Here is a 20,684-nt window from a genome sequence, read left to right on the forward strand (position 1 = left end):
AACAAGCTGTAAGAGGCAGTAATAGAGGTGGGTACAATTTTGTCTTTTAAAAAGCGTTTAGATAGTTACATGGGTTTGATGGGTATAGAGGGATATGGGGCAAATGCAGGCAATTGGGATTAGTTTAGTGGTTAAAAAGAAAGGGCGGCATGGACAAGTTGGGCCGAAGGGCCTGTTTCCATGCTGTAAACCTCTATGACTGTAAGTTGGGTTCTCTGTCTGGTGGTACACAGTATCAGGTAATTGGTACAGGCAATTGGGAACTGGGTGGCATGGACAAGTTGGGCTGAAGGGCCTGTTTCTGTGCTGTAAACCTCTGTGACTCGAATTGCGGATCAGTGCCAGGGTCTCGCAATAGTCGTTCGACTGCCTTCAACCTGAGAGAAACAAGAAATATCTACCACAAACTGCAGGAATGGTGTGTCATTCAACCTCCAGGTTCTTCGTCATTACACCAGGATAACGGGAATTACGGGATAACGGGGATTACAGGCCTGCAATCGTTCAAGACTTCATCTTGGGAGACAACATCCGAACTTTTACAGCTCAGTGCACACTACCTTTCACTATCAATGGGGAGGGGGGGGCGGGTGTGGCAGCGGGATTGCCCTTTGGTGCCGCATGTTCCTACCTCTCGGGGTTGGCTGGCAATCTGGACACTGCCATCCTTGTTGTATTTAATTGGAGCTCCTCCCTCCGCAATCAGGGTGCCGTACGCTGTGGGGGTGTAGAACGCTGGAATTCCCGCACCCCCGGCTCGAATCCTTTCAGCCAACGTACCCTGAAAGGTGAAAGGTGGGTAAATAGTCAGAGACATTTCCTGCTTTCATAAAGACCACCGTCAGTCAGACTGAACCCACAAACTGCCCAGAATTATCTCTTTGTGTGGTTCTTCCTTTTTTACAAAGTAAATATATCAACTGACCTAGATAACAAGGACACTGATGTCAGGCTCTTATTAGGTACTGTCCCCCATCAAACACTCCCAGGACAGGTACAGCACGGGGTTAGATACAGAGTAAAGCTCCCTCTACACTGTCCCCCCATCAAACACTCCCAGGACGGGTACAGCACGGGGTTAGATACAGAGTAAAGCTCCCTCTACACTGTCCCCCATCAAACACTCCCAGGACAGGTACAGCACGGGGTTAAATACAGAGTAAAGCTCCCTCTACACTGTTCCCCCATCAAACACTCCCAGGACAGGTACAGCACGGGGTTAAATACAGAGTAAAGCTCCCTCTACACTGTTCCCCCATCAAACACTCCCAGGACGGGTACAGCACGGGGTTAGATACAGAGTAAAGCTCCCTCTACACTGTCCCCCCATCAAACACTCCCAGGACAGGTACAGCACGGGGTTAGATACAGAGTAAAGCTCCCTCTACACTGTCCCCCCATCAAACACTCCCAGGACAGGTACAGCACGGGGTCAGATACAGAGTAAATCTCTCTTGTTGAAGGATACGGGTGAATGCACAGCAGTATCCGATGCTGAATTATTTTAGATTTGTGTGGGTGTGTGTGATCTGACCTCGATTCTCCAGGGCGGGAGTTCCTGTTCCAAGCTCAGTGTTCCATTCATTCCAGCCACTTCCCGAACTCACTGGGATAGCAATTGGAATGAACGATGAGATTTCTCACCTGTGGTGTGAGTTCCACCTCCAGTTCTCCGGCGAGATATTGCCGTTCAAACTCTGCATTCTCCCCCACGTAGGAAGCAACCATCCTCCTGATCTGTTTAGTGTGAAGCAGGAGCCCCAGTCCAAAGTTATCCACCCTGGGGAGGGATCAGCAGAGTGTCAGAGCCAACTGGACCCCTACCCATTCCCACCCAAACCCCACCACACCTCAATCCCCACCCCAATCCCTGCCCCAAAACCCCACTCCAACCCAAATGACACCCCCAAACCCCATCCCCAACCCCACCCCATGCAAACCCTGACCCCGAACCCCTCCCAAACCCCACCCCCAAAATTCAAACCCCACCCCAATCCCTGCTCCAAAGCCCCACCCCAATCCAAACAACACCCCCAAGCCCCACTCCCAACCCCCATCCCCAATTCCATCCCATGCAAACCCTGCCCCCGAACCCCACCCAAACCCCAAATCCTACCCCCAAACTTCAAACCCCAAACCCAACCCCATCCCCAGCATACACAACCCAACAGTGTCCCCAATCCCATCCCGAAAATCACATCCTAACACTCCAAATCCAACCTTAATCCCATCCCGCCCCTCGCCCTTGGCCAATCCCCAACCTCAAACCCCCCCCACATTCACACAGTCCCTGTAGATTACAGATGGAATTCCAGAACACTGAGTATATGGATGGATAAAGATCCCAATAGGAAAGTCTATTGTGGAGGGCAGAGGGATTGGAGCGTGACCGGAACAACAGGCAGATTACAAAGTGACTGAAGCAGCTGATGAAGCAATTACCCCTTCCCTGTAGGTTTACAGCATGGAAACAGGCCCTTCGGCCCAACTTGTCCATGCCATCCCTTTCTTTTAAACCCCTAAGCTAATCCCAATTGCCCACATTTGGCCCATATCCCTCTATACCCATCGTATCCATGTAACTATCTAAATGCTTTTAAAATATAAAATTGTACCCACCTCGACTATTATCTCTGACAGCTCGTTCCAGACACTCACCACCCTCTGTGTGAAAAAATTGCCCCTCTGGACACTTTTGTATCTCTCCCCTCTCACCTTAAACCTATGCCCTCTAGTTTTAGACTCCCCTACCTTTGGGAAAAGATATTGACTATCTAGCTGATCTGTGCCCCTCATTATAAGGTCACCCCTCAGCCTCCTACACTCCAGAGAAAAAAGTCTCAGTCTATTCAGCCCCTCCTTATAACTCAATCTATCAAGTCCCAGTAGCATCCTAGTAAATCTTTTCTGCGCTCTTTCTAGTTTAATAATATCCTTTCTATAATAGGGTGACCAGAACTGTACACAGTATTCCAAGTGTGGCCTTACCAAAGTCTTGTACAACTTCAACAAGACGTCCCAACTCCTGTATTCAATGTTCTGACCGATGAAACCAAGCATGCTGAATGCCTTCTTCACCACTCTGTCCACCTGTGATTCCACTTTCAAGGAGTTATGAATCTGTACCCCTAAATCTCTTTGTTCTGTAACTCTCCCCAGCGCCCTACCATTAACTGAGTAAGTCCTGCCCTGATTCAATCTACCAAAATGCATCACCTCGCATTAATTCTAACTTTCTCCAGAAGACGGTGACTTGCTGAAGAGAACATTGTTTCAGATTCAGACCATTCTATCTGCTGTTTAATGGTGTTAATTTAAAGTAAAAGTAAGTTTATTTATTAGGTGCAAGTAAGGCTTACATTAATATTGCAATGAAGTTAATGTGGAATTCCACTAGTTGCCACACTCCAACACCTGTTCGGGTCAATGCACCTAAACCAGCATGTCTTTCAGACTGTGGGAGCAATCTGGAGAAAACCCACGCAGACATGGGGAGAATGTGCACACTTCTACCTTCCAGATCTATTAATGGAATTTAAATCACACTAACTGGGGTGTTGGGATTTGAACCTGCGTCTCCACAGCATTAGCCCAAACCTCTGGATTAGTCCAGTGACAACACCACTACGCCACATCTCTCAGCCTGGGGGGGCAGGGGGGACAATGTTGGTGCGGACAGTGGACAATCCCCTCCTTCTGGTTTCACATCTCACTTAGAATCACAGAATGTCACCTCGGACCCATCACGCCAGCTCTTTGTAAGGCCAACCTCCCCAGCATTTCATCCATCCTCCTATCTTTTAACTTCCCTTCAAATATTTATCCAATCCCCTTCGGATAAAGTTCCTGTTGAATCTGCTTCCACCGGCCTCTCCAGCAGTGCCTTCCAGATCACAGTAACACGCTGAGTGGGATAACCTATTCTCCCCTGAATCTGGTTTCCAATGGGGGTACCATGAGCATAGACATGGGTCAAGGGTGGAGGAGGAAATACACATTGTTAAGATGGCGGTGCGGGCTCGTTGGGCCGAGGGGCCTGTTTCCCGGGCTGTGTTGTTCTTTGTTCTAACAGGCTGAATGGGCCAAGTGACCTTCTCCTGCTCCCATTTCCCACAATTCTCATGTCGCCTCTTGATTTTTTTGGCAGGTTTTGTTGAGCTGAAGAGGATTGAAGTGTTAATTCTGCCTCACTGACCCTGCCAGACCTGCTGTGTTTGCTCCTGGTCGTCTATCTGGAGGTTTTAGTTCCTGAAGAGTTCTCTCATCCAAAACCCTTTGGGATTGTCAGCAGTTTGGTCAAAGTTCTGGCGTGTGTAACGATGGTGTTTTCACTCAGGACTGCAGTGAGACACTGGTCACAAGTCCGGCTTCGATTAACGCCAAAATAAAACACTAACACCAAAATACAATTAATGACCACTATTTGTATACAGCGTCAAACTGAGCTGCTTTCAAGGAGAAATGAGATATCGCTCTAGGAGATGAAGGGGGATATGGGGGGACGTAAATCAGGATATTAAATTTGATGATCAGCCATGAATGGGGGTGCAGACTCAAAGGGCCAAACGGCCTCCTCCTGCTTCTAGTTTCTACCTTGGGGGATCTGATAGAGGTCTATAAGATTGTGACAGACTTGGACAGAGTGGATAGTCAGAGTCTTTTTCCCAGGATCAAAGGGTCAATAACTCGGGGGCAAAGGTTGAGAGGGGGAAAGTTTAACAGGGATGTAAGGGGCAGGTTTTTCCACACAGAGGGTGGTGGCTGCCTGGAACGCGCTGCCGGAGAGGGTGGTGGAAGTAAATTCTGTAACAATGTTCAAGAGCCATCTGGATAGATATATAGGTTGGGAGGAATAGAGGGATATGAACCAGGTGGAGGCAAGAAAATATTAGAGAGGTTTCTGTGTCGGCACAGACTGTGTGGGCTGAAGGGTCTGTTCCTGTGTTGCACTGTTCCATCAGTCCTCACCTGGGAGCCCTGTGTCAGAACGTTCACCACTGTGAGAGATCAGAATCAGAACCCTGATCACTATCTGACTGACCCAGTTAAAAAGCAGCAGGCTGTGAACGGCAGCCGGTGACCACGGGCTCAGCTCAGAGGCTGTCGGGTTTTTCGGGTTGGTCAGGGAGAGGATATGTCCCCTTCTCTCCACTCGGCTCGCGTCCAGCCCTTACTGGCCCCCCCCTGTGATCCCTTTACCCCTTACACTCTGGGTCATTGTCTTCTCGTCCCTGGAACTTCTCCCTTTCCCTGTCAGTCTTTGTTTGTGTAGAGCTGTGGATGGTGGGGAGGGGGGAGGTATTTCTGCGGTGGGGGAAGGGAGGGGATATTTTGTCTGTGGGGTACGTGGGTGTGGGGGGAGGGGGGAGAAACTTGCGGAGGGGGTCTGAGGGAGAGAGTTAGTGTACTACATTGGGTAAATCCGCACATATTCTGTAAAAGCCGAGAGCAGCAGTGGTTAATGAGAGAGGGGTTCAGACCCTGTGGGGGACACGGGGCTGACGGGGGCAGTGGGGGGGTTTATCTGTGTGAGAGAGCGCCGGGTATTGTGAGGGTGATGAGTCAGTATTTCTATTTTGGGTCTCCCTCAGGAGTAAGGCTGTGGGGGGCCCTGACCGAGGGCAGCTGTTTCCCTTGGTTGGGGGTCCGTCCCAGAGGGCATGGCGTCAGGGTAAAGCTCAGTAGATTCAGGAGGGTTTGGAGAAAAGGGGTTTTTTTTATTCAGAGAGTGCTGGCTATCTGGAACGTGCTGCAAGCCCAGAGGAAAATTAGAGAAATACAGGGGGCAGGGGTGGAGGGGGGGGGGTCACAGTCAGCAAGGACTGAAATATCTGAAATAGTGGTCTCTGTGTGACATATTCCAGCAACACCCTGTCCCCCCCGCAACCCTGCTCTTCCTCACCCCCCCACAAATCTGCCCGTCTCCCCACCCTACTCTCCCCCACCCTGCCCCCCAATCTGCTCCTCTCCCCACCCTACTCTCCCCCACCCTGCCCCCCCAATCTGCTCCTCTCCCCACCCTACTCTCCCCCACCCTGCCCCCTCAATCTGCCCCTCTCCCCCACCCTACCCCCCCAATCTGCTCCTCTCCCCCACCCTACTCTCCCCCAATCTGCCCCACCCTACTCTCCCCCAATCTGCCCCTCTCCCCCACCCTACTCTCCCCCACCCTGCCCCCCCAATCTGCCCCTCTCCCCCACCCTACTCTCCCCCACCCTGCCCCCCCAATCTGCCCCTCTCCCCCACCCTACTCTCCCCCACCCTGCCCCCCCAATCTGCCCCTCTCCCCCACCCTACTCTCCCCCACCCTGCCCCCCCAATCTGCCCCTCTCCCCCACCCTACTCTCCCCCACCCTGCCCCCCCAATCTGCCCCTCTCCCCCACCCTCCCCCCCAATCTGCTCCTCTCCTCCACGTTGCTCTCCCCCATCCTGCCCGACCACCCCTCCCCCACCCTGCTCTCTCCCACCTCCCCCACCCTGCCCCCCAACCTGCCCCTCTCCCTCACCCTTCCTCACCCTGACCCCCCCCGACCTGCCCCTCTCCCCACCCTGCTTGACAACAGCACCCCCCCATCCCCCACCCTGTCCCCCCAACCCTGCCTGGCAACATCACCCCCTCGGCCCCCCCCCACCCCTGCCACACCCCACTGCCAACTCCCCCTACCCAAAACTGTCCAGCAGCCGACACTCTCTCCCCCCACCCTGCACAACAGCCCTGGCACCACGGGGGGGTGGGGGGGGTTGTGATTGGTACAGATTCCCCTGGGTAGGGGGGATTCCTGGAGTTGAATCTGCCTCAAACTGAACACACCGAGAGCACACGCACTAACTCGACAAATAAATGGAAATTCAACACTGGAGTCAAAAGTTTATCGGAATCTCCGCTCTGAACCATAAACACAGAAACTCTGAATTGATAATATTCACACTTCAATTTCGAACAAGGGCATTCACCTCCCAGTCTCATTCAGTACAACAAGGCAGTGTTAATGTTTAACACAGCTGATTAAGCTACATGAGGAAACTCTCCCTGGCTCACTCTGACCCTGCCACAGCTGGAATCACACACTGCTCAGCACTGAACACTCCTCACAGGATCTACCACAGGCTCTTCAACCACATAAACCGTCAACACATTTAACCATCAAAACTCACTCTTCAATTCTGAGTGCTTCAATTACCAGGCAACTAATTAAACAGGAGTGTACATTCACCCAGGAACAGAGTAAAGCTCCCTCTACACTGTCCCCCATCAAACACTCCCAGGACAGGTACTGCACGGGGTTAGATACAGAGTAAAGCTCCCTCTACACTGTCCCCATCAAACACTCCCAGGACAGGTACAGCACGGGGTTAGATACAGAGTAAAGCTCCCGCTACACTGTCCCCATCAAACACTCCCAGGACAGGTACAGAATAGGTTACCATGACCATACTGCTTTGATCCAATCTGTGTGATGGTCTCAGTTGAACAGTGCTAGTGTCTGAAGGTCTGTTGAAGCCTCTCTAGAATCGTAGAAACCCTACAGTACAGAGAGATGCCATTTGGCCCATCGAGTCTGCACTGAACACAATCCCACCCAGGCCCTACCCCCATATCCCTACATATTATACCCACTAATCCCTCTAACCTACACATCCCTGGACACTAAGGGGCAATTTCAGCATGACCAATCAACCTAACCCGCACATCTTTGGACTGTGGGTGGAAACCAGAGCACCCAGTAGAAACCCATGCAGACACGAGGAGAATGTGTAAACTCCACACAGACAGTGACCCGAGCCGGGAATCGAACCCAGGACCCTGGAGCTGTGAAGAAGCAGTGCTAACCACTGTGCTACCGTGCTGCCCACATGTCCTCTAGTTCAGGACAATCCTGTACAAGGCTCAAGAACCAACTATTTGGATCTTGGCTGTAGAATGGTCAATCCTGTTGATGGGAAGAACCTCGAGACCCCCCGGGGTCCCCGCTGGTGGACACTCACCCGGCATTGTTGCTGACAGCTGTGATATCTTTAACACCCGTCTTCAGCAAGGCATTGATCAGCTTCTCTGGGATGCCACACAATCCAAAACCTGCACAGTAAATGCAGAGAGGAGCTCAGAGAGCGAGAGACAGCACAATAATAAACAACCCTGGATGGAGCAGGCTTCCCAGTGACGGTGAAACACAGACAGACAATGGAAAGCTCCCTCAACCCCAGAACACTTCGCCTGCTAACTGTCCACCGCCGGCTATAGATGGTAGAACACAGATAAGAGGAGCGTCACAGAGAAAGAATTCAATGATCTGAGTCCCCTGCTGCGGGTTCTTTTATCAGCCTCACTGCTCAGGGGTGGAAGGGCATCATCCAAACACTGGATGAGGTTCTTCTGGACTGTTCCAATACACAGTCACAGCTCTGAAAATTCACTCTGTTTCTCTCACTGGATACTGCTAACCGTGCTGAGATAGTCAACATGCCTTTGTGCGAGGGATATTGTGTCTTACAAATTTGATAAGAGTGTTTTGAAGGGATGTCCAAGAAAATAGATGAGGGCAGTGCAGTTGGTATTGTCTACATGGACTTTAGCAAGGCCTTTGACAAGGTACTGCATGGTAGGTTGGTCAGTAAGGTTACACCACACAGGATCCAGGGAGAACAAGCCAACTGGATACAAAACGGTCTTGCTGGTAGGAGACAGAGAGTGGTGACACAGGGTTGATTTTCAGACCGGAGACCTGTGACCAGCAGGGTGCCACAGGGATCAGTGCTGGGCCCACTGACATTTGTCATTTATATTACTGATTTGAATGAGAATATGGGAGGCATGGTTAGTAAGTTTGCAGATGACACTAAGATTGGTGGCAGAGTGGAACGAGCTGCCAGAGGAGGTGATGGAAGCGGCTACAATCACATCATTAGAAGGATGGGAAAGGTTTAGAGGGATATGGGCCAAACTCAGGCAAATGGCACTCCTTCAGTTTCGGAATCCCATTTGGAATGGACAAGTTGGGCCGAAGGGCCTGTTTCCGTGCTGTATACCTCTATGACTCTAAGACTCTAGTTTCTGACCAGGCCTATTTTGATTTCAGAAGTCCAGCATTGCCAGAATGTTCTTCACATTTCGGGGCCTTTCTCTGCTGCCTCACGTCACTCAATGTTCCTGCTCACAATGCAGACCGGACAGACACTCTGCACCAGGCCACAGCCACACTACACAAACACAACCTCCGCGAGATGGGTGACCACAATAACAGGAGGAACCTACCTCCAACCAACAGGGTGGAACCATCTGAAATATCCTTCACTGCTGACACTGGGTCATCGTAGAACTTTGTTGAGCGCTGTGCGCTGGTGGAAAATAAACAGCTGCAACTCTACAAAGAAACACATCCTGTAACGACATTGCTGATCACCAACACATCTTCCTCCAAATCTCAGGCACAACACAATGCCAGAACCAACACCTTCACCTTCAACTGTCCCTCATCCCAACTTTGTGCTAATTTGGGTAACAGACATATAAGATGATGAATGGGATGGATAGGATAGAGGTGGAGAGACTCTTCCCGCTCAGAAAGGACAGTAGGACTAGGGGGCACAGCCTCAAGATAAAGGGGGGGCGGTTTAGAACGGAGTTGAGGAGGAACTTCTTCACTCAAAGGGTGGTGAATCTCTGGAATTCTCTGCCCGTTGAAGTGGTGGAGGCTGCCTCGCTAAATATTTTTAAGACGCGGGTTGATGGGTTTTTGATAGGCAAGGGGATTAAGGGTTATGAGGAGAAGGCGGGAAAGTGGAACTGAGCCACGACAGATCAGCCATGATCTTATTGAATGGCGGGGCAGGCTCGAAGGGCTAGATGGCCTACTCCTGCTCCTATTTCTTATGTCCTTATGGAAATCAACTGAGCACCATCAGCCCCTCGGGGTTAGTATAAAGCACCTTTACACTGTCCCCATCAAACACTCCCAGGACAGGTACAGCACGGGGTTAGATACAGAGTAAAGCTCCCTCTACACTGTCCCCCCATCAAACACTCCCAGGACAGGTACAGCACGGGGTTAGATACAGAGTAAAGCTCCCTCTACACTGTCCCCATCAAACACTCCCAGGACTGGTACAGCACGGGGTTAGATGCTGTTACTCTGTGGCACTAAACAATTGACTGATTTTGTCTGTGTATTTCCGATGAGTTTACTCGCATCTGGTTAAGTCAGTACAAATCTCTAACTAAACCAATCCGCCAGCGTAAGGGAGCTGGGCACCATCATGGCTTTCGAATCATCTGACATGAGGCAGTTAAGTTACTCATATTCAGAGAGTCGTAAACAGAGTCACACTGTTACAGATCACACCATCACACAGGGAGTTACCACTGACCAGAAACTGAACTGGAGTTGCCATATAAATACTGTGGCTACCACAGCAAGTCACAGACTGGGAATACTGCGGCAACCAACTCACTTCCTGACTCCCCAAAGCCTGTCCACCATCTACAAGGCACAAGTCAGGAGTGTGATGGGACACTCTCCAATTGCCTGGATGGGTTCAGCTCCAACAACACGCGAAGCTCGGCACAGGCCACTGGGGTGCAGTGCTGGTGGGAACAGGTCTGTCACTGTATAACACTGGGGTACAGTACTGGTGGGGACGGGTCTGTCGCTGTATAACAATGGGGTACAGTACTGGTGGGGACGGGTCTGTCACTGTATAACACTGGGGTACAGTGCTGGTGGGGACGGGTCTGTCACTGTATAACACTGGGGTACAGTACTGGTGGGGACGGGTCTGTCGCTGTATAACACTGGGGTACAGTACTGGTGGGGATGGGTCTGTCGCTGTATAACACTGGGGTACAGTACTGGTGGGGTCGGGTCTGTCACTGTATAACACTGGGGTACAGTACTGGTGGGGACGGGTCTGTCACTGTATAACACTGGGGTACAGTACTGGTGGAGACGGGTCTGTCACTGTATAACACTGGGGTACAGTACTGGTGGGGACGGGTCTGTCGCTGTATAACACTGGGGTACACTGCTGGTGGGGTCGGGTCTGTCACTGTATAACACTGGGGTACAGTACTGGTGGGGACGGGTCTGTCACAGTATAACACTGGGGTACAGTACTGGTGGGGACGGGTCTGTCGCTGTATAACACTGGGGTACAGTACTGGTGGGGACGGGTCTGTCACTGTATAACACTGGGGTACAGTACTGGTGGGGACGGGTCTCTCACTGTATAACACTGGGGTACAGTACTGGTGGAGACGGGTCTGTCACTGTATAACACTGGGGTACAGTACTGGTGGGGACGGGTCTGTCGCTGTATAACACTGGGGTACACTGCTGGTGGGGACGGGTCTGTCTCTGTATAACACTGGGGTACAGTACTGGTGGGGATGGGTCTGTCACTGTATAACACTGGGGTACAGTACTGGTGGGGACGGGTCTGTCACTGTATAACACTGGGGTACAGTACTGGTGGGGACAGGTCTGTCACTGTATAACACTGGGGTACAGTACTGGTGGGGATGGGTCTGTCACTGTATAACACTGGGGTACAGTACTGGTGGGGACTGGTCTGTCACTGTATAACACTGGGGTACAGTACTGGTGGGGACAGGTCTGTCACTGTACAACACTGGGGTACAGTACTGGTGGGGACGGGTCTGTCACTGTACAACACTGGGGTACAGTACTGGTGGGGATGGGTCTATCACTGTGTAACACTGGGGTACAGTACTGGTGGGGACGGGTCTGTCACTGTATAACACTGGGGTACAGTACTGGTGGGGACAGGTCTGTCACTGTACAACACTGGGGTACAGTACAGCTGCGTCAGCTCTGACACTGTGGAACGCTGGCCATTACAATCAGAGGCACTCGCTGGCACTGATGTAATGTACGAGTGAGCTGTACGCGTCTGAACCTGACCATGCTGCTACCAACAAGCTCGTCATGCTGTGCCAAACCTCCTGATGAGTCATGAGTCTTTCAGGGACATTGGCTCCAGGTTGGGGTGAATGAGTTTGTTGACTATCTGGTAATCTCTTCTCTGAGGATTATGTTTTATTTATAATGCAGCTGGTAAGGCAGTTACTACAACAGCCAATCATCTGGTTAAGCAGAAGGTTAATCACATAATGAAGCAGGTTGCAACATGATGCAGCTACCTGAGCATCACATTACCCCACCAGGGACATACCTGGGGAAACGAGTCTCCGAATCACAATCAGCTGTTTGAATCGATTGGTTCAGAGCTGTATTTAACTAATCAGGAGGAAGACAACATAACTCAGCACAAAGAGATTCCACTGGCACAGCTCAATTCCAGTGGGACTGAACCACACGACCAGCATTGTAAAGACAGCTTTATTTCATATCCATTCTCGTGCTGTACCTGTCCTGGGAGTGTTTGATGGGGACAGTGTAGAGGGAGCTTTACTCTGTATCTAACCCCGTGCTGTACCTGTCCTGGGAGTGTTTGATAGGGGACAGTGTAGAGGGAGCTTTACTCTGTATCTAACCCCGTGCTGTACCTGTCCTGGGAGTGTTTGATGGGGACAGTGTGGAGGGAGCTTTACTCTGTATCTAGCCCCGTGCTGTACCTGTCCTGGGAGTGTTTGATAGAGACAGTGTAGAGGGAGCTTTACTCTGTATCTAACCCTGTGCTGTACCTGTCCTGGGAGTGTTTGATGGGGGGACAGTGTAGAGGGAGCTTTACTCTGTATCTAACCCCGTGCTGTACCTGTCCTGGGAGTGTTTGATGGGGGGACAGTGTAGAGGGAGCTTTACTCTGTATCTAACCATATGCCGAAGCGACTGATTAGGGAGTGGTTATTCATGTTTCCCAACTTTGAGTTTTTTGAAGGGGTAACCAAGAAGGTAGATGAGGGCAGTGCAGTTGATGTTGTTTACATGGACTTTAGCAAGGCCTTTGACAAGGTACCGCATGGTAGGTTGTTGCAAAAGGTTAAATCCTATGGGACCCAGGGTGAGGTAGCCAATTGGATACAAAATTAGCTTGATGACAGAAGCCAGAGGGTGGTTGTAAAGAGTTGTTTTTCAAACTGGAGGCCTGTGACCAGCGGCGTGCCTCAGGGATCAGTGCTGGGTCCACTGTTATTTATCATTTATAAGAACATAAGAAATAGGAGCAGGAGTAGGCCATCTAGCCCTTCGAGCCTGCCCCGCCATTCAATAAGATCATGGCTGATCTGTCGTGGCTCAGTTCCACTTTCCCGCCCTCTCCCCATAACCCTTAATCCCTTCTCTTATCAAAAACCCATCAACCCGCTTCTTAAAAATATTTAGCGAGGCAGCCTCCACCACTTCAACGATTTGGATGAGAATATAGGAGGCATGGTTAGTAAGTTTGCAGATGACACTAAGATTGGTGGCATAGTGGACAGTGAAGAAGGTTATCTCAGATTGCAGTGGGATCTTGATCACTGGACAGTGGGCTGATGAAGTTTAATTTAGATAAATGCAGGGTGATGCATTTGGGCAGGACTTACTCAGTTAATGGTTGCACATTTGGGGAGAGTTATAGAACTAAGACATCTGGGGCACGTGTTCATAGCTCCTTGAAAGTGGAGTCACAGGTGGACAGAGTGGTGAAGAAGGCATTCGGCATGCTTGGTTTCATCGATCAGAACATTGAATACAGGAGTTGGGACGTCTTATTGAAGTTGTACAAGACATTGGTAAGGCCACACTTGGAATACTGTGTACAGTTCTGGTCACCCTATTATAGAAAGGGTATTATTAAACTAGAAAGAGTGCAGAAAAGATTTACTAGGATGCTACTGGGACTTGATGGATTGAGTTATAAGGAGAGGCTGGGTAGACTGGGGCTTTTTTCTCTGGAGTGTAGGAGGCTGAGGGGTGATCTTATAGAGGTCTATAAAATAATGAGGGGCACAGATCAGCTAGATAGTCAATATCTTTTCCCAAAGATAAAGAGGACGGATGTCAGAGGTAGGTTCTTTACCCAGAGGGTGGTGAGGGATTGGAATGCCCTGCCTGCTGCTGTTGTAAATGCGCCTAGTTTGGGGGCGTTTAAGAGATCCGTGGATAGGTTTATGGATGGAAAGGGATTGGTTTAGGTTAGAGGGTCACTGCTTTTTAACTGGTCGGCGCAACATTGTGGGCCGAAGGGCCTGTTCTGCGCTGTTATGTTCTATGTTCAAAGGTAGGGGAGTCTACAACTAGAGGGCATAGGTTTAAGGTGAGAGGGGAGAGATGCAAAAGGGTCCAGAGGGGTAATTTTTTCACAGAGGGTGGTGAGTGTCTGGGACAAGGTGCCAGAGGCAGTAGTAGAGGCAGGTACAATTTTGTCTTTTAAAAAGCATTTAGACAGTTACGTGGGTAAGATGGGTGTGGAGGGATATGGGGCGAATGCAGGCAATTGGAAAGTGGGGGGCATGGAGAAGTTGGGCTGAAGGGCTGTTTCCATGCTGTAAATCTCAATGACATCACCATTCAAATCCCTGACCCCTACCAACTTGAAGGATGAGGGAGAGTTCCCTCCACGTCACTCACCATTCTGACTTGGAAATATTTGATTTGATTTATTATTGTCACATGTATTAGCATATAGTGAAAAGTATTGTTTCTTGTGCGCTTGTACAGACAGAACATACTGTTCATAGAGAAGGAAAGGAGAGAGTGCAGAATGTAGTGTTACAGTCAGAGCTAGGGTGTAGAGAAAGATCAACTTAATGCAAGGTAGGTCCATTCAAAAGTCTGACAGCAGCAGGGAAGAAGCTGGTCTTGAGTCGTTTGGTACGTGACCTCAGACTTCTGTATCTTTTTCCCAATGGAAGAAGGTGGAAAAGAGAATGTCTGGGGTGCTTAATTCTACTGGCTGCTTTGCCGAGGCAGCGGGAAGTGTAGACAGAGTCAGTGGATGCGAGGCTGGTTCGTGTGATGGATTGGGGCTACATTCATGACCTTTTGTAGTTCCTTGTGGTCTTGGGCAGAGCAGGAGCCCAGACCAAGCTGTGATACAACCAGAAAGAATGCTTTCTATGGGGCATCTGTAAAAGTTGGTGAGAGTCGTAGCTGACATGCCAAATTTCCTTAGTCTTCTGAGAAAGTAGAGGCATTGGTGGGGCTTTCTTAACTATAGTGTTGGCATGGGGGGGACCAGGACAGGTTGTTGGTGATCTGGACACCTAAAAACTTGAAGCTCCCGATCCTTTCTACTTCACCAAATAGACAGGGGCATGTTTGCCTTTACGCTTCTTGAAGTCAATGACAATCTCCTTCTTTTTGTTGACATTGAGGGAGAGATTATTGTTGCTGCACCAGTTCACAAGACTCTGTACTTGGTCTCGTCATCCGACCCACTACGGTGCTGTCAGATCTCAAACTATACATCACCATCCCTTCACTGTCGCTGGCTCAAAATCCTGGAGCTCCCTAACTGCACTGTGGATGTACCTGTAACAGTTCAAGCAGGCAGCTCACTACCACCTTCTCAAGGGCAATCAGGGATGTAATGAATGCTGGCCTAGCCAATGACATCCACACCCAATGAAAGAATGGAGGGAAAAGAACAGTTTCTTTCTCTGCAGATGCTTCAAGGCTTGCTGAGTTTTCCAGGCACTTCCAGTTTTTATTTCAGATTTCCAGCATCTGCAGTTTGAAAGTACATTGAGCTTTGGTTGAAACAGAAGGAACGAGGAAGTGTTTTTGTTTCGATATTGCACACAATTCTTAGTCAAAGCCAGGATAAGAATACTAAATCCACAGCTGCTGCAGTTAAACAGGTGTGGCTCACCCCTGAGATACTGAATAAGGAACATGAACACTTCAATGGAATCAGGTGAACAGAGCTTCATTAGCATGGTGAGCACTGAATGACTGCTCTTAACAAATATATCCCTCTGTTTGGGGAAAGAAATACTCCTTATACAGCCGTGACTGTGCGGCAAATTCCTCTCCAACTCGATTCTCAGGTTTGCTGATGACATCGCTGTACTGGGTCAGATCTCAAACAATGACGAGACAGAGTACAGGAATGAGATAGAGAATCTGGTGAACTGGTGCAGCAACAATAATCTCTCCCTCAATGTCAACAAAATAAAGGAGATTGTCATCGACTTCAGGAAGTGTAAATGAGAACATGCCCCTGTCGACATCAACAGGGATGATGTAGAAAGGGTCAAAAGCTTCATGTTTTTAGGTGTCCAGATCACCAACAACCTGTCCTGGTCCCCCCCATGCCGACACTATAGTTAAGAAAGCCCCCACCAACGCCTCTACTTTCTCAGAAGACAAAGGAAATTTGGCATGTCTCTCACCAACTTTTACAGATGCCCCATAGAAAGCATTCTTTCTGGTTGTATCACAGCTCGGTCTGGGCTCCTGCTCTGCCCAAGACTGCAAGAAACTACATAGGGTCATGAATGTAGCCCAATCCATCACACAAACCAACCTCCCATCCATTGATTCTGTCTACACTTCCCGCTGCCTCAGCAAAGCAGCCAGTATAATTAAGGCCCCCACACACCCCGGACATTCTCTCTTCCACCTTCTTCCTTCAGGAAGAGACAAAAGTCTGAGGTCACGTAATAACTAACCCAAGAACAGCTTCTTCCCTGCTGCTGTCAGACTTTTGAATGGATTTACCTCGCATTAAGTTGATCTTTCTCTACACCCTAGCTATGACTGTAACACAACACACAGGACACAGAACAGTACAGCACAGTACAGGCCCTTCGGCCCTCAGTGTTGTGCTGAGCTATGTCCAAACCCAAGATCAAGCTATCCCACTCCCTACCATTCTGCTGTGTGCTCCACGTGCCTATCCAATAACTGCTTGAAAGTTCCTAAAGTGTCCGACTCCACTATCACACACTACATTCTGCATTCTCATAAGAACATAAGAAATAGGAGCAGGAGTAGGCCATCTAGCCCTTCGAGCCTGCCCCGCCATTCAGTAAGATCATGGCTGATCTGTCGTGTCTCAGTTCCACATTCCCGCCCTCTCCCCATAACCCTTAATCCCCTTGCTTATCAAAAACCCATCAACCCGCGTCTTAAAAATATTTAGCGAGGCAGCCTCCACCACTTCAACAGGCAGAGAATTCCAGAGATTCACCACCCTTTGAGTGAAGAAGTTCCTCCTCAACTCCGTTCTAAACCGCCCCCCCTTTATCTTGAGGCTGCGCCCCCTAGTCCTACTGTCCTTTCTGAGCGGGAAGAGTCTCTCCACCTCTATCCTATCCATCCCATTCATCATCTTATACGTCTCAATGAGATCTCCCCTCATTCTTCTAAATTCTAACGAGTACAAGCCTAGTTTATTCAGCCTCTCCTCATAGCTCAACCCCCTCAACTCCGGTATAAGCCTAGTAAACCTCCTCTGCACTCCCTCCAAGGCCAAAATATCCTTGCGTAAGTACGGCGACCAAAACTGCACACAGTACTCCAGCTGTGGCCTCACCAGTGCCCTATACAGCCGCAGCAAGACCTCCCTACTTTTATATTCAATCCCCCTCGCTATGAAGGCCAGCATCCCATTCGCCTTCCTGACCACCTGCAGGCTGGGTTTTTGCGACTCATGCACAAGGACTCCAAGGTCCCTCTGCACCATCGCCTGCTGCAGTTTTTCGCCCTGTAAGTAATAGTCCTTCCTACCATTTATTCCTACCAAAGTGGACCACCTCGCACTTGCCAACATTAAATTCCATTTGCCATTTCCTGGCCCATTCGCCCAGCCTATCTAGATCCTTCTGCAGACTCTCCACACCCTCCGCGCAATTTGCCGTTCCACCAATCTTGGTGTCATCAGCAAATTTCGACACCATACACTCGGTTCCCTCCTCCAGATCATCTATATAAATGGTGAATAGCTGAGGCCCCAGCACCGACCCCTGGGGCACTCCACTAGTCACCATCCGCCAATCCGAATAGCACCCATTAACCCCCACTCTCTGCCTCCTATTTGACAACCAATCCTCTATCCACGCTAACACCCTACCCCCAACTCCATGCCCCCTGACCTTCTGTAATAACCTCTTGTGAGGCACCTTGTCAAACGCCTTCTGAAAATCAAGACCACATCCACTGGCTCTCTTCTATCCACATCCTCATAGAACTCCAATAAATTTGTCAGACACGACTTCCCCTTAACGAAACGTTTCCTTCTCTATGAACGGTATGCTTTGTCTGTATAGCGCACAAGAAACAATACTTTTCACTGTCTCCCAGTAAGTGTGACAATAAATCAAAAAAATCAATTGTTACCAAAGCCTGAAAGTAACCTTGAAAACCTATTAGAAAGGTCAGAGAGAGACTGAGGGAGGGAGAGAAATTGCAGGGATACACTGAGTGTCGGAATGGGGGTGGGGGGGGGGATTTAAAGTGCGTGGCAAACACGAGTGCTGTGTCTAAATAAATGGCTTGTTCATACTTCTCAGGCCTCAGTGGAAGGGGCACCAACGTCTGGGGCAAACTCTGGAACTCACCACCCTTCATTTCCTGTTGCAAATGTGGCCCCAATATTTCACTGAAAGCTCTGCTTTCACTCCACCACAGCCCCCCTCTCCCCGCATGCGCACACACACACACACACCCACCCACCCACCATGGAGCAGGATTGGAATCCAGCACTCCAGTTCCTGAGCGTGAATAACTCTGCTGTGTGAAGGCACATGGCGTGAAAGTAAAAATGAATTCACAGGGGAAATGAAAGGAACAACAGATTTAAAAAAAAATTCATGCTGGAATACATTGGATAAAAGCAAGTTACTGCGGGTGCTGGAATCTGAAATCAAGGGAGGAAATGTTGGAAAATCTCAGCAGGTCTGGCAGCATCTGTCAGGCTTTGTCAAATGGCCATCTGGACTCCAAATGCCAGCTCTTTTCTCCCCTTAAAGACATTGCCAGACTTGGTGAGATGTTCCAGCGTTGCTGGAATGCACTGCAAGTTTCCAGAATAATCACAGTAATCACTGGCTTCCAAATCTCAGGGCAAACACAAAGCAAAGGACACGCTCTTACTCACAATCAGCACTCAGGCAAGATTAAGCAACGATTGCTATTATTAAACACCGCTCCTTTGGGAAACAAAACTCTTAAAAATCCCCCCAAATCAGACCCCTCCTGCACAATATCCCCCCCACGGCCCCCCCCTCCTCCAAACTTGGTGCTCTCCCAGAACAAACACCAGTTACTTGATGTCCCAAACTGATGTCCCAGGCAAGATTGTTAACTGGATACAACAGAAAATGCTGGGGTGGTCAGTGGATCTGGCAGTGTGCGAGTGTGTGAAGACACAGGTTGAAACAACCTGATCTTAAAGGTCACAGAGGTGAACTGCAAACTTTCTCTCTCCAGATTCTGGCAGGAGGTTCTTTTGTTTTGCATTTTCTGCGTTAAATGGAGACTGCAAACTCAGGACAAACCAAACCATGCAAACAATCAAACCACCTCTCCACCCAAACTCTTAAAAAACACACACACACACAAAAACTGCAACTTTGACAACTGGGTCCCGCAGAAATAAAAGTCCCCTGCCCCAGACAGCTTGTCAAGGTTAATTCATTTTCCAAAAGTGTTTCTCTGGGTTAATAATGTCCTCAGGTCCAGGCAGGTTCTGGGAATCCCAGTGAACACGGTAAGAAGTCTGACAACACCAGGTTTATCCCCCCACCCAGCTCCCCCCATGCACAGAATCACTCACTCCTGTTTATCAGCTACATCCAGCTGCCAGTTTAAAATCACCAAAACACACAGCAATATCACTGAGGGCACAGGGACCTGTAGTTGGAGGGTTTGCAGCTCTGGGGGTCTGTCTGCCCTCTGGGGAGGGTGGGGGGGGGATCTCCTGCCCTCTGGGGGGGGGGGGGGCTGTTCCCACTGGGGTCTGTCTGCCCTCTGGGGTGGGGGGGGTCTGTCTGACCTCTGGGGAGGGTGGGGGGGGATCTCCTGCCCTCTCTGGGGGGGGGTCTGTGCCCTCTCTGGGGGGGGGGGGGAAATCTCCTGCCCTCTGGGGGGGGGGATCTGTTTGCCCTCTGGGGGGGGGTCTGTGCCCTCTGGGGGGGATCTCCTGCCCTCTACATTCCTGACTGTGAGCTGGAGTCTCAGGTAGGTGAGTGAGTGAGTGAGTGAGTGAGCCCCCCCCTCTCTCCCCCCCCCCCCCCCCCCCTTACCTGGCTCCAGATCCTGACGGGTGAGCCTGTGCCGATTCCCCGGGACACTCTCAGTAATGTCCCGCTGCGGAAAGCCGCCATCTTCCACCGGAGGATCGGAGCCGAGCGGAATGGAGCCGGAGAAGAAGCGGCACAAACACCGGGCCCCCCCCACACACTGACACACACCCACCCACACACACACTGACACACACCCACCCACTGACACACACCCACACCCACCCACACACTGACACACACACACACACACTGACACACAGAGAGAGGGAGATTAAAGCCCAGACAGGCTCTCCGCAAACTCCTGCCTCAGCCTCAAACCCCACAGCACAAATACCCCCCCCCCCCCCCCCCCCCCCGGGCAGTCTGATCTCCCGCACTGGGTTCCAGTCACATTTAAAGGTGTACACCCTTAAACTGTCAATCAAACTACAGCAACTCCACACAGCCCGCCACCTGTCCCTGTCCCTCTCTCTCTGTGTCCCCATGTCTGTGTCGGTGTCTGCCCGCCTGTCTGACAAGCAGCAACGGGTGGGT

General features: G+C 50.3%; 1 protein-coding gene across 1 annotated transcript; it reads right to left on the minus strand.

Annotated features, from left to right (window-relative positions):
- Window positions 1-631: 631 nt before the first annotated feature.
- On the minus strand, window positions 632-20,302 carry LOC145339674 (succinyl-CoA:3-ketoacid coenzyme A transferase 1, mitochondrial; the record flags this gene model as incomplete). Its single annotated transcript, XM_080184185.1, has 5 exons — window positions 20,151-20,302; window positions 9,255-9,363; window positions 7,988-8,078; window positions 1,645-1,780; window positions 632-781 (listed from the first exon to the last, which is right to left on the minus strand). Coding segments are annotated over exons 1-5 (567 nt in total), but the record flags the coding sequence as incomplete, so codon positions are not given.
- Window positions 20,303-20,684: the final 382 nt, after the last annotated feature.

The sequence above is a fragment of the Carcharhinus amblyrhynchos genome, unplaced genomic scaffold (assembly GCF_965287045.1).
Source record: "Carcharhinus amblyrhynchos unplaced genomic scaffold, sCarAmb.v2.hapA scaffold_602, whole genome shotgun sequence".
In the NCBI taxonomy this organism is placed as follows: domain Eukaryota; kingdom Metazoa; phylum Chordata; class Chondrichthyes; order Carcharhiniformes; family Carcharhinidae; genus Carcharhinus; species Carcharhinus amblyrhynchos.